Source organism: Ipomoea triloba, chromosome 2, assembly GCF_003576645.1.
Source record: "Ipomoea triloba cultivar NCNSP0323 chromosome 2, ASM357664v1".
NCBI lineage: Eukaryota > Viridiplantae > Streptophyta > Magnoliopsida > Solanales > Convolvulaceae > Ipomoea > Ipomoea triloba.
This window is the reverse complement of record NC_044917.1, coordinates 6,408,689-6,422,179: the sequence shown is the minus strand read 5'-3', so window position 1 is coordinate 6,422,179 and position 13,491 is coordinate 6,408,689. Positions and strand designations below refer to the sequence as shown.

Below are 13,491 nucleotides of genomic sequence, written 5' to 3'. Positions count from 1 at the left end.
ACAAATCCAGTATAATGTAATTGTAATGCAGTTTGCTGCAGTGTTTGAATGTTGATTATTTTCTGTGACATTCTTAGAACTTGGGAGGTTAATGGTCTGTGTTTACTAGCCTGAAACTTCAGGATTCAGATCATATTCTTTGCAACACAGGAAATCTAAGATGGAGAAACTGAAAAAGGTCTCGCCTTTTAGACTCTCTTCTCTGATCCGTCTCGAGAAAAACCCTAAACTCGCCCTGCAACTCTTCCTCAATCCCAACCCTGGACAGACCCATAACGCTTCTCCGATTCGCTACTCGATCCTCTCCTATGATCGCATCATCTGCAAGCTCGGCCGTGCCAAGATGTTCGACGAAATGGAGACAATCCTCGAGAAGTTGAAGGAAGACACTCGTGTGATCCCCAAAGAAGTGATTTTTTGTAACGTTATATCATTCTACGGCCGAGCTCGTATGCCCGAGCGAGCTGTCCGTACTTTCCACAGAATTCCAGATTTCAGATGCCCTAGAACGATGAAGTCTGCGAATAGTTTGTTGAGTAGCCTCTTACTTTGTCGGGAATTTGCAAAAATGGAAGAAATCATTTCGTGTTTTGGAAATTATGGTTGTCCGGATGTTTGTACGTATAATATATTGATCAATGCCTGCTGCATTCTTGGTGATTTAACTAATGCATGGAATGTGTTTGATGAAATGCGGAGCAGAGGACCTTTGCCTAATGTGGTCACTTTTGGGACACTAATTAACGGGCTTTGCTCCAATCTTGAGATGGAAAAGGCGATTGAGTTGAAGGAATGTATGATTAGGGAATTTAAGTTGAAGCCTAATGCTTATTTATATGCTGCCCTAATCAAAGGACTTTGTAAAGATAATAAATTGGATGTGGCAATAACCATGAAGGAGGAGATGTTGAGGAAGAGAGTAGAACTGGATTCTGCTATATATGCTACTTTGATCAGTGCATTTTACAAGAATGGCCGGAAGGACGAGGTTCAAGGGCTGCTGGAGGAGATGAACAAGAACAAGTGTAAATGTGACACTGTCACTTATAATGCAATGATTCATGGGTTGTCTGAAGAGGGAGATTTTGATTCAGCATTCGGCGTTCTGAATCAGATGCAAGAGCAGGAGGCCGAGCCAGATGTGATAAGTTACAATGTAATTATCAGAGGACTTTGCAAGAAGGGGAAGTTGAGAGAAGCAAATGAGCTATTTGAGGATATGCCAAGACGGAAGTGCACGCCTGATGTGGTGACCTACAGGATACTCTTCGATGGGCTGTGTGATGGAATGCAATTCCGGGAAGCAGCATTGATATTGGACGAAATGGTATTCAAAGGGCTCAGCCCTCGCCCCGAGTCTACCAGTAGATTTATCACAGGGTTGGTTCAAGGAGGGGACATGGAATTGTTGTTGAGAGCTTTGAATACTTCGGCCCGAGGAAATTTAATTGGTGCAGATGTTTGGAGATTGATCATTTCTACTGTCTGCAAGGAAGAGAAACTATTTGAAGCATCTGAGATTTTTAGTTCCATGACAACTGAATGAAGTGATGCTGTTTCAAACAGCCCATCATGGCATTCAAAAGCCATAGCCAGCAGCTCCTGCACAGGTGGATCTACCCTTTGCATAAATTATTTGAAGCATATTTGATATAATGCCATCTATAATTTGTTGAGCATATAATATATAAAATAAATGTGCAGTCCAACTATCAGCTTAGACTTTTTAGTTGAGATAGAGCACATACTTCAATTTGGAGCCCGTAAGTAAAAGGCTAGGCTTGAAATGGATCACATGCTTCATTTTTGAGCCTGTCGAAAGTAACCCGCATATGTGAAGGGGTGTGTTGAGTATATAATATATATGCAATTCAACTATCAGCTTAGCTTTTAGTTGAGATGGAACACATGCTTCAATTTAATTAACCTTTTGCACGAAACATCTGCATTCACATGCTGATCCATAATCTCATATAGCTAGATCAAAAGATTTTTTTTCCCCAGAAGATCCCTTACTGTGTATTATAATATACATCATTTATATATGCATAGAAGTCAATGTCTCTTTCTGATGGCTTTTTGTTGTTTAAAATCTCATTTCTGCAGTCTCTAATCAGATTATATGTTTTTTAATACACGCAACCATCAGGCGTGATTAATAGCTGGATGCAGATTGAAGCCGCTCTCTCCATGTAAGTATTCCGATTGTCTGTTTCCTGAAAATGGCCTGTTTTTCAATTTAGTAGTGGAATGTCAACCAGCCTTCTTATTTTATTATGCCTGCTTTTTCTGTCATTTTCTAGCATTGTTTAAGCTTAACCAGCTACGCAATCACTCTCTCTTTGATAATTTGACTTGCCCTTTGCCTACCTTTGTCCATTTCCTTCGTTCTCATCTTCCTCAGGCCTCATTAGCAAACAAAATTCGTATCTAAGTATCTAATGGGTCGTTGACTCTCCTTATTTCTCCTCATTTCATCGCCTCATACTTAGTACATAGTATTAGTATTTTTAGATTTTTGTTATAATTTGTTTTCTTCATATTGGTACTTTGGATGTCATCATATTAGAATCAATTGCCTTGCTTTTTTGTTTTCGTATTTTTAAAACCTTTGTTATAATTATAGGGTCATATAGTTGTTATGCCATGGACCCGGGTCCATTTGCAAGGTGAACTCGGCTTCAAAACGACGCCGTCTAAATTTAAAAAAAAAATTGCTTCCGTTTATCTCTAGAATTCGTTCCTCTATATTCATAATTTTTGAACTTTATATTCACAATTTTAGATCACAATATACAAAATTACAAAATTCAATATTCACAATTTTTGAATTCTATATTCACAATTACAGAACTCTATATTCACAATTTCATAATTCTATATTCACAATTAAAAAACTCTATATTCACAATTTAAAAACTCTATATTCAACAATATAACACAATTTTTGAATCTATATTCACAATTTTGAACTCTATATTCACACAAAAAAATATCATTGGCTGAGGAAATGGTGCCACTAATGGCACCGTTATTCCAGACGCGCATTTTGGACCTGGGTCCACCTTACAAGGTGGACTCGGGTCCATAGCATAATTTGTCGGGTCATATATAACCAAACAAAAATATTGATAATCATTCCAATCTCAGCCAGTCAGCCCTACTACCAAACACGCAAAATACTTTCACCAAAACTCATTCCCCGATTATCAAGTATTTGATTCTGATTATGATTTTCAGGTTCCAACCAAACACACCCTAATATTATACAAGATTTTCTGTCATCTCCGACCAAGAAAAGGTTACCCCAATGAAAGTTATAGTTAGGCAATTCTCAGAAACAACGTTGCAAATTTATCGGAACTAATTAGTTGCCTTTTGTGCTATCAGTATCACTGTTGTCAAATCAGTCAGCACTATCTTGTGGGAAAATGCATGGAAGGAAGGAAGAATTTTGTAACCAGAAGTAGTCTCAAACTGCACTAAGCTAAACTTTGCGTGCACACTATATATATGGGTTACTGCAGATGATTTGAGCAGGCAAGTGAGATGGCCAAATAATTGGAGGCTTAGCATAAAGCTATGGGGAATTGTTAAGAACAGTGAAAATATAGTGTTAGGAGTATAGAGATATAATAGAGAGGCCGGCGGCTTAGTTCATCCATACCTACCCAACTTCCACGAGGCATTCACTGCACAAAAACAAATTATTCCCTTTGTTTCATTTCAAACATTGAATCTGACTTATATATCCAACTTTATTGGACCTTTGCAGGCATGTCTTTTCCCCTCTGCCTCTTCTTCCTATACATTAAAGGTGTCAAATAGACAGGTATGTAACCAGCTTGGTTGGCGTGAGTGGCCTTAAAAGAGGTCGGGAGTTTGAACACCTTCTTGTATGGAAAAATCAATCTGACCAGCACTTTGTCTCTTAATTGAGCTGGCCCGGTGTGAATGGGGATTAGTCTGAGTATGGTAGGGCTTAAAGGTGCCTCCTACAGGCTACAGGGCCTGCTCAGGACACCTCATGGCTAAACAAAAATTAAAAAATAGACAGGCATGTCAAATTGACACCTCTACTATAAATACAACTCTCAATTCCCCCTCTCTCCCCATTATGCACCTCCTCCAATCCTTCCACCATCTAGCTTGCAGATATATACAAGGAGCCTGGATATATGATGGCTTGCCCCAACGCGGTTTTGCTTGTCTTGATGGTTTTGTTGGCCTGTCACGCAATACCGATGGAATCAAGAAAGGTGATGAAAATGGAGGCGAGTTTGGTGGTGATGAATGCCCTCCCGAAAGGTGATGTTCCGCCTTCGTCTCCAAGTGATAAAGGTCATGACAATGGCGATAATGCTGTGATTGGGCATGGTGGTTTGCCGTCGGTTCAAAGCCGTGTGGGTCGAAATTTGGAATCGAGACCTAGCCCGGGAATTGGCAATTAGTTGCATTGGACATTTGGAGTTCAATTCTTCGGTGCATAACACAGCAGTTCTTAGAGATCTATGAAATTTGTTCCCAGATAATAGAGTACTCAATCTATAAACTAGATGGTGAATTGGTGATGGTGTGTTCTAAAGTGAGAGAATAGGGTCCGCTTGATTAGATGTTTACATGTATAATTATCTAAATGAAAATTTTACAATAAGCATATTCCGGAATTCTGTCAATTACTTGTAACTACTCAAGTTTTAGTCAGGCCAACTTTTTTACTTAAAACTTTAATGCTCCAAGAAAAAGGCATGGCAAATTCAAGAAATTATATTTTACATGAAGTGTCTCCCTCGCAAAATTGTAGGCACCTCTAGTGGAATTGGGTGGGACAATTAGCCTGAAGATTTAAGACTACTCCGGACCCAAAGTCAAAGATTGAACCCTTTGACATTTGATTAATGATGAATGAGTCACTTCCACTCAATCACATTCCGAAATTAAGTGTAAACTATTACATCATATTTAATAAAAATTATCATATACTCCGTAAGTCCGTATTATGGTAATACTATTTGTTTTCTATTTCATAAATATAAACATTAATGTTCACAAATATCTAAATGAAAAACTTAAAATAAACGTATTGCCTTTCCTTAATCCCACACTATTTACTTCATTACTTGTAACCAGTCAAGTCTTAGTCATCCAACTTTTTTACTTGAAAACTTTTGATGTGGAAAATGCATAGTAAATCTGGCAAATTATATCAATTAGGGTTGGATGGGTCCTGATCTAAAACGTCATAATTTACATATTAAATGTCAACTAATACATCATATTTAATAGCATTACTATTATGTTCATAATATTTGTTTTATACTTTTATATGTTAATAAATGTAAACATTAATGTACATAAACACTAAACTAGTGTATAATATATGCTTGTATTCTCACTCCCTCTATAATAGGTTCATAAGGATGTCTTCATCCCATAAATTTTACTAACTGCAAGATGATGTGGCATGCTTTTGTGTAAAATAATTTTTTTTAAAAAAAAATTATTTTTGTTGCTTACATGTCTTGCAAACTTTATTTTAAAAAAAAAAACTTGCAAAGAACATTGCAAAGGACAAAGAATGTTTCAAATTGCATTACATAAAAACAAACCTTAATATATACATAAACATTACATTAAAATAATGTGTTTATGTACTAGATTTATTTCTTTAAAATTACAAATATATCAATATAGGTCACATTTAAAATATCTCAGTTAAAATTTTCTAATAATATATTTTGTATATGTTAATTTTATTTGTACGCAAAGAAAAAATAAATGTAAATTTGAAAAGACAAAATAAATGATTAGATGCATATATATTCTATATATATATATATATATATATAACATACACCTCAATATATAACTATTAGGCCATCTCCATTGATGAATTTTACACGAATTTAAGAAAAAAATGATAAGGTGGAGGAGTGATAAATAGGTGAGAGAAGAAATTTAGATACTGCAAAATAAGTGAGGCCCAAAAAGCAGAAAAGCTGATAAGTTTGTACGCGTTGCCAGCGTAATTCCCTTTCACTTTTCTTCTAAATTGTTGCTAGATTTTTTCTCTTTATTTTCATCTTCTCTTTTCTAATCATACCTATAAAAATTCCTCAAAAACCCATCACTATTAAGGAAAGTAGGCCTAAGGTAAATTCAGTGATGAAGGCCGGAAGGACCCTACCGACCTACCATCAACCCAATTCCCAAGTTTCCAACGAGGCATGTGCGACGCACAAACGTCACACCAAATTGGTAGACCCATCAGCCCCATCACCAATGAATAACGTGGAATCATTACCCTCGTCCCAACTACTTTCTGCTATACACTCTCTTTCAACAAAATGGTTTATAGCCTTATAGGGTATGTTCCCTAGGGAGAGAGGGAACGTCCTAGCCTATATGTTTTTTTTTTTTTTTTTGAGAAAGGTCCTAGCCTATATGTTAATGCTCTGATTTCGACAGAAAAATACATTCAATATTCAATTTAAGATATTTGTGGGTGCAAAGAAAATCAAATTTTTATATTAAGGAATCATATAATATACAACTGAGAATCCAATCCCGACACCACTAGCCTAAAATTAACAAAACTTGTGGGAGGGGAATAACTCAAGAAAACATTAATAATACTAATTACTAAAGACTAATTAATGGGTTGTTCGGACAGAACAAGTCCACGCGGTGTCAAGGGCTCCATTCGATTGGAGCCCTTCGATTGAGTATGAATCAAGGGCTCGTATTGGTCTAGGGTCAACGTAGATAAACTTGAGCCTGAATAACAGCTTTACCTATCCTGAAGCCGGGCATCACCGTGAAAGCCACCCGAGGTTGTGTTTCCGGCGTCCCTTCCGATGATAAGAATGCTTCGTCGCTCATGCTCTCCATATAAACATCGGAAAATCGACTTCCCCTGCTCACTTGGAAGATTGAAGCTTCAGGATCAAAGGAAAAGGCAAGGCAATGCAAAAGCCATATACGCTTTGCCATTTCAGTAAATGAAGAAAAGAAGGTAGTCTCTGGGTATTCCCCGGATTTCACCATGCTTCTCTGATCCAAATTGCCGAACAGAGATTGTTCCATTCTGGGATGAATGAGCCGCAAGTATTTCTTGCAGCAAAATCTTGCAAATGTAGATTTTGGTTTCCATGCTAGATAATCAGCTGGCTTCACTGATTTCAGTTCCTTGAATCTGTCAAACAACAGCCTCTGCAATTTTTTACCCTCTGGGAGGGGCTCACGTGAAACAGAGAAGTTCAGAACATTGAAGCCTTCAAACATCTCTCTGCAAACGAAGGATTCGAATGCATAGCATTTGTGATTTACTTGCCAGAAAGATACACGAGGTACAATTGCACTCGCTGCCAAATCTAAATCCCAACCAGATGATTCCATCTCCCTACTAAGCAGCCTAACAAAGCTCCGAATTGATTTTGTTGCCTGCCGAAGGATTGTAATGAAATGGCACGGATTCAATCCTGAGAAGTGAAGATTGTCAGGAACAGACAACTGCCCGCTTGAATTCAATCTCTTCTCGATAATTTTGTTCTCCTTATTGGCCTCCTCCAACTTCTCCCTTAAGAAGGTGATTTCTGAATCCTTGAGCCTGACCTGAGAATCCAGCTTCTTTCCCATGACTTCATAAGTTTTGATAATGCTCTTCTGCTCCTGAATTTCTGCCAAAACCAAACTACTCTCAGGGGAATAGTCTTCTATCTGTTTCTTCAAGAAGCACTGTTTCAGTTCAGATAAACTTTTCAGCTCAGATACCACCATTTGATCTGCAGCACGAATCCCATCAGGGTCGTAAGGAGATTGAGCATATTGCAACTCTGCGTATGCTGCTTTAACAGCTGAGATGCTTGCAAATAATTTGGCAATAAAAGCTTCCATTGCTAATTTCTCCATCATCTTTTCTTCTTCATCGCAAATATTGAACTGCATGTTCTTCAGAAAATCACTCTTTATCACATCATTTTTCACTTTTTCATGGGACTTGGATCTTTGATTTCCATGAACACTACTTGCCACAGCTCGAATGTGCATAACCTTCGCAAAAGTACGAGCCAATTTGCTCTTGCTTGCAGTAACCACAGGTTGGTCAACCGAGTCCATCTGGAACCAAATTCACAAATAGGAAACACACGATTCAGCTAATTACAGAACAAGAACATTTAAAGTAAGGATGCTGCAACTATCAAAATGATGATAACATGTCGAAACAAAAGAGTAAAGCAGAATGCTTTATTTCTTGGATTGAATCTATTAAAGGCAATATGGCATTCTTTTTGTTTCTTATTTCCTTTCATATTGAAGTATCAAAGTGGATCTAAAAAGATGGAGAAGACTGAATGAATAAACACATGGGAGGTAAAGAAAAGAGAACATCTAATCCAAACAACATGCTCAAAAGAAAAGTCTAAGGTTGAACATTAAAGATACTCTAGATGATATTGTACTATATATTATTATATATTGTAAAGCAATGATGTGCATAAATGTCTACCTGGAAGAATAAACAAATTATGTGAGGCGGGGTATGGTAGACGCATTAACATTGTCAAACTCTAACCAAACAAGGAACATTATTTAATGGGGGGAAGTGAGAATAAGAGTTCTATAGCTGCCCACTAACAGGTTACCAATTCCAGATAAAGACAGCAAAACCAGCTTCTTATGACTTTCATAGTTTCATATAGATACAAAATCTTGCCATATAAAGTTCATATTACAGCATCACAATAAACTGGTAAATACAAAGAAAACTGTAAAGGGCTAGCTGGCACAATTCAATATGATTGATTGACGGTCCAATCTTAATAACCAAAAGTACCTTCACTTCACCTCAATATCTTTCACAATCAATTTGGAAATTTATTCAAAACAGAATGAAAATAAGGCACTGGAAGAGAAAATATTGAAAGGATCAACATATTGCAACCACAGAAGCCAAAATCTTCCCCCTTAATTGAAGGGGAAATAGGACAAGCATCTCTATCAATCAATCCTTCCTACAGACAATTTAAGTTCTCAAATTATGACCTTTTTTTCAGATTATGACAAATAATGTCACCCTTCTAAATACTGCTGAGGCCCACTTTGCAAGAGAATTATTCCACTAGAAATTCCTATATTCCGGCCAAAGCCTATGACTTGGAATTATTATAAAACTATAAACTCATCATCAACGATGATCACATTTCTACTAGGTGCTCAAGAGGGAATAAAATAAAATTTGAGCCCAATATCTAAGATCCAAACTCCATGGGCAAATTATGCTATGGACCCAGGTCCACCTTGCAAGGTGGACTTGGGTCCAAAACTACGTTGTTTTTGTTTTTTTTTTTTTGTTTTTTTTTTTAATTAGTAAACATATTACTGAATATAGTGTTGTCCAAAAATGTGTGAATGTAGAGGTTTCAAAGTGTGAATGTAGAATATAGAAATCGTGAATGTAGACTTATGATTGTGTGAATGTAGAGTTGCCCAGAAATGTGTGAATGTAGAGGTTTCAAATTGTGAATATGGAGTATAGAAATCGTGAATGTAGAGTTATGCATGTGTGAATATGTAATAGAGTTAAGAAGTTCTAACAACTTGTAGCCCTATAATGTGTGAATGTGGAGTTCTCAAGTTGTGAATGTGGAGTATAGGACCTATGAATATAGAGTTTTGAATGTGTGAATGTGGAGTTTACAAATTGTGAATGTAGAGTACAATGTATGTGAATGTGGAGTTTACAAATTGTAAATGTAGAGTATAGTGTATGTGAATGTAGAGTATAGTTACTAAACATATAATCCTGTAATGTATAAATGTGGAGTTTACAAATTGTGAATGTAGAGTATAGTATATGTGAATGTAGACTCAAGTACACCTTGCAAGGTGGACCTGAGTCCACGGCATAACAACCCCCAAAAATACTTAGGTGAGAGAATGTATAATCCAAACCCATCCATGTCCATCAGTCTATTGTATAAAATAAATAAATAAATAATGCTAATACTAGACAAATCCCTTAACCCTTTCCAAGCAAGCCGACATTCACGCGGGAATTCACATTCATAGTCATACTTTAGATATTCATGAAAAATAATTTCTGCCGAAAGATGTCCTCTCAACACTTTATCAACAGTGAAAAATGTACCATGACATAATTCAAAAATCTTTAATTTTGGCCCCACTATATGATAAAATAACCTAATTAGATCTCAAAATATTTCCACCTAGAGCAGGTAAAAGGTTCATAGTGACTTGTGTGCATATCCCGCGGACCCCACACCAGTAATGCACTCAACTGAGTAAGAGCAAACAGGTCGTATACGGGAATGTACAGCGGAGGACAGTGCCAACATGAAAGCTAAAGAGTAAAGTTTCTTCAGTAAACGCACCTTATTATTTTTTTCCCTAACCAATCAATATAAATAGTAATATGTACAATTACTATTTTTGTTTTGTTTTAAACCTGTCACCACGCATGCAGTGGGCCCATTGAGTGGACCCCGTCGCTTAAGAAAATCACGTGGGGGCCCTATCATTATACTGTCGTAGACACCAGGCTCACACAAGTCATAAATTTTCTACTGAGACTCGTTTCTCGATCCTAGTGCCCAACGTAAATCCAACGGACAAAAACACATTCCCCTGTTCTCTGCGGGCTCACATCCAGCGCTTCGTGCCCGGCTCACGTGACCACAAGATCACCCGAGTCCACACGGTAAACTACTGTAGGGTACCAACACAGAGAACTCAAACTTAGAGACATGCGCTAGCGCTAGCGCTACTCACACCATCCACGATTTCCTATGCGTATTGAGCAGTTGAAATTTCAATACAGAGTACAGACACATAGATACCAGAAGAAGACCACCATCGAGAGAAATTACCGTTACATCACCTCTTGCTTTTCTTCTTCCCCAAAAACGCCTCCAGGAAACGGAGATTTTCACCCAATCATCCTCATCGCAGCGCAAATCTCAAGAGAATCAGAGAGCAAAACACCGCTAATCATTCATTCATTAACACACCCCTGCTATCTCTTCCTGTAAACCGAACCAGCGAAAACCAGGTCTTTACACACACACATATGACATACCACCGAAAACAAGTAAAACTCATCTAAAAGAGCAAAAATAACTGAAAATTTCCAGGCACGACATGAAATTTCAACCAAACAGATGATATTTCTAAGAATTTTGACAAAAATTTCAACCGAATATTCTAGATAAAAAGGAGAATGATGTGCTCTGAGTTCTGACCTAGAATACAATGCGAAGAACAGAATGAAAGCTTCCTCAAACTCAAACTCAAACAGACGTCTTACTTCACTTCCGCTTCAAGCTGTAAAAGATTGCGATGATCGAAGAACAGCTGCGATGTTGAGATCAGAAACAAAGCTTCATACACTATCTGAACAGGGAGAGGAAGATTTTTCCCAGGCGTCTATGGAGAAGGTTGAAGAGACAAGACGGAGTAGGCCAATCGACTGGGGGAGTATGAAAGAGAAACTGTCCACTGGGGATTAAAAGCAAGGAGACAGTTAAAGGCCCAAGCTGAGTCAATTTCGAGATCTTGGATTTGACGGAATTGCCGACGACGTTTGAGATCAACAGCGGTAAGTTGTGAAGGTCGGTGGAGATTTTACGAGGGCATTTTAGTAATTAGCACCACACTACTGCGGAAACGCAGGGTAACAGCTGGCCGTTTCTGTCAATCATTTTTTCCTTCTTAATTTTAGGGTGATTGGTGATTTACATTTTTTTTTTCTTCAACAAAAAAGCCCATAACTCAATAGGGTAGCTCAAGTAACAAATGAACTCTTTTTATGGAAAAAAAAACATAAAGAGAATTTGAATTCGAGTCTCAAGCGATAAATTTTTTGGATATGTTCATCAGTCGGGTGGACCTCAAACACCTCGTCAGTTTAGCGAGCCAATCATTAGTTTTGTTTAAAAAATGTGTCTATTGTGGTTAAAATTAAAAAAAATACAATCGTTAGTTTTGTTTAAAATTTTGTATGTTGTCTTCATTAATTTAAAAATAAAATTTATTTTTGCAGTTTCGTAGATTTTTTGTTAGATACAAGTATATATATTATTTGAATTGTATTAAGAAATTGCCAATTATGTGCATTCACAATATTCTACATGACTTAGTATTGATTTGCACCTTTAGAAAGAAAACATAGTGAGATGACATGGGAACTTAAAATACGCTAAACAAAATCTATTATCTAAAAATTCTCAAACCATCACTATAATATACGGTGATATTGGTTAACCTTTCTAATTAAGGAATTAAATTGACTGGTCTTTGGGTTAAATGAACAATAACATCAAATGATTTTGCTAACGTTCATAAAAGTCGCTCATTTTGTTAAGATTTTAAATATCAATAGTAAATAATTAATGAATCAGTGTCATTTCATTTTATTCGTAGGCTAGCGAATGTGTTAGCCCATTCTTTTAATAAGGCGGTAGATTCTCAGGCTAACTCATATGCTTGAATCGATGTTGTTCCCATTTGTATTCAACATTTTTTCCTTCTTTTTTGTTTTGTTTTGTTTTTGGTAATATATGGGTTCGTTGTTCAGGGTAAAAAAGAAAAAAAAAAAAAAAGACACTTCAAAAATAACTTAAATGAAAAAATAGATGTAACTATATCACTATAATTTGAGGGAGAAAGTGTAAATTTTTCTTTATAATTTAAAAATAATTGAGTAATCAAACACATGATTTTCTCATTTTTAAATATTTTTAGTCTCCCTCAAGGATATGTCGTTGATTGATGATAAAAAGAGAAGGAAAGCAATGGATAAAGGGAATAGGTGATGCACATTTATTGCATAGGTACGTAGGTGGGTAAGTAACTTCTTTTCCGAATTAAATAGAGACAAGATGTCCATAAGGTATATTATGAGTTGCCAAATAAATTATGAACGAGGTGGGCTAAAAAAATAATAAAAATTATACAAGAATCATGTTACATCTATTTGATCATATTTTCGGAGCTTGTCATGTTTTATCTTTATACAAAATCATTAACAAATATTAACTAAAATTAGTGACTTGTTATCACCAATATTGATCCTAGCACCCTTCGTGTGATGTGTATTGCGCCATCACCACCGTAATTATTTATTATGAGTATGAACTTGGTAAAGAAGAGGTCTTTGAGATGAGTCGATCTCAGTCAAATTGATCAGATAGTTAACTTGTTAAGAACAAAATTTTATATTTAACTATTTTAAGAAGCTATTTATTGTCTTTCTTTGTTTTAGCTAATCAATTATAACTTATGAGCAATTTACTTGCGATTCTTTACTAGCTAAGGCTATGATGACTTTCTACTCAAAAAGCACTAAAGAATTCGTTGAAATGCAAGTTACACCTTCAACTTTCTTTTTGTAGTTTAATACTTACTAACTAATGGCCATTGTGTAAAGTACTCAAAAAAAAAAAAAAAAAAAAAAAAAAAAAAAAAAAAAAA

General features: G+C 36.3%; 2 protein-coding genes across 12 annotated transcripts; one reads left to right on the top strand and one right to left on the bottom strand.

The window, feature by feature from the left end:
• LOC116005194 (putative pentatricopeptide repeat-containing protein At1g53330) lies at window positions 1-4,686 on the top strand. 9 transcript variants are annotated; one of them, XM_031245477.1, is made up of 5 exons: window positions 1-1,610; window positions 2,150-2,192; window positions 3,241-3,301; window positions 3,391-3,832; window positions 4,149-4,686. In XM_031245477.1, exon 1 carries the CDS (start codon window positions 161-163, stop codon window positions 1,544-1,546), a length of 1,386 nt encoding a protein of 461 aa, XP_031101337.1. In that variant the 5' UTR covers window positions 1-160; the 3' UTR covers window positions 1,547-1,610; window positions 2,150-2,192; window positions 3,241-3,301; window positions 3,391-3,832; window positions 4,149-4,686. The 9 variants fall into 9 exon arrangements, with proteins under 9 accessions (XP_031101337.1, XP_031101323.1, XP_031101371.1 ...); XM_031245463.1 differs by having other exon boundaries at window positions 2,107-2,192; XM_031245511.1 differs by lacking the exon at window positions 3,241-3,301 and having other exon boundaries at window positions 3,776-3,832.
• Window positions 4,687-6,502: 1,816 nt separating this feature from the next.
• Window positions 6,503-11,515, bottom strand: LOC116010666 (protein GRAVITROPIC IN THE LIGHT 1-like). 3 transcript variants are annotated; one of them, XM_031250160.1, is made up of 3 exons: window positions 11,262-11,515; window positions 10,890-11,045; window positions 6,503-8,118 (listed from the first exon to the last, which is right to left on the bottom strand). In XM_031250160.1, the coding sequence occupies exon 3, from the start codon at window positions 8,116-8,118 to the stop codon at window positions 6,757-6,759; it is 1,362 nt and encodes a 453-aa protein (XP_031106020.1). In that variant the 5' UTR covers window positions 10,890-11,045; window positions 11,262-11,515; the 3' UTR covers window positions 6,503-6,756. The 3 variants fall into 3 exon arrangements, with proteins under 3 accessions (XP_031106020.1, XP_031106021.1, XP_031106022.1); XM_031250161.1 differs by having other exon boundaries at window positions 10,901-11,045; XM_031250162.1 differs by lacking the exon at window positions 10,890-11,045.
• Window positions 11,516-13,491: the final 1,976 nt, after the last annotated feature.

Coding starts and splice junctions, on each gene's coding strand:
- LOC116010666 (XM_031250160.1), bottom strand. CDS start 8,118: ATGGACTCGGTTGACCAACCTGTGGTTACTGCAAGCAAGAGCAAATTG.
- LOC116005194 (XM_031245511.1), top strand. CDS start 161: ATGGAGAAACTGAAAAAGGTCTCGCCTTTTAGACTCTCTTCTCTGATC.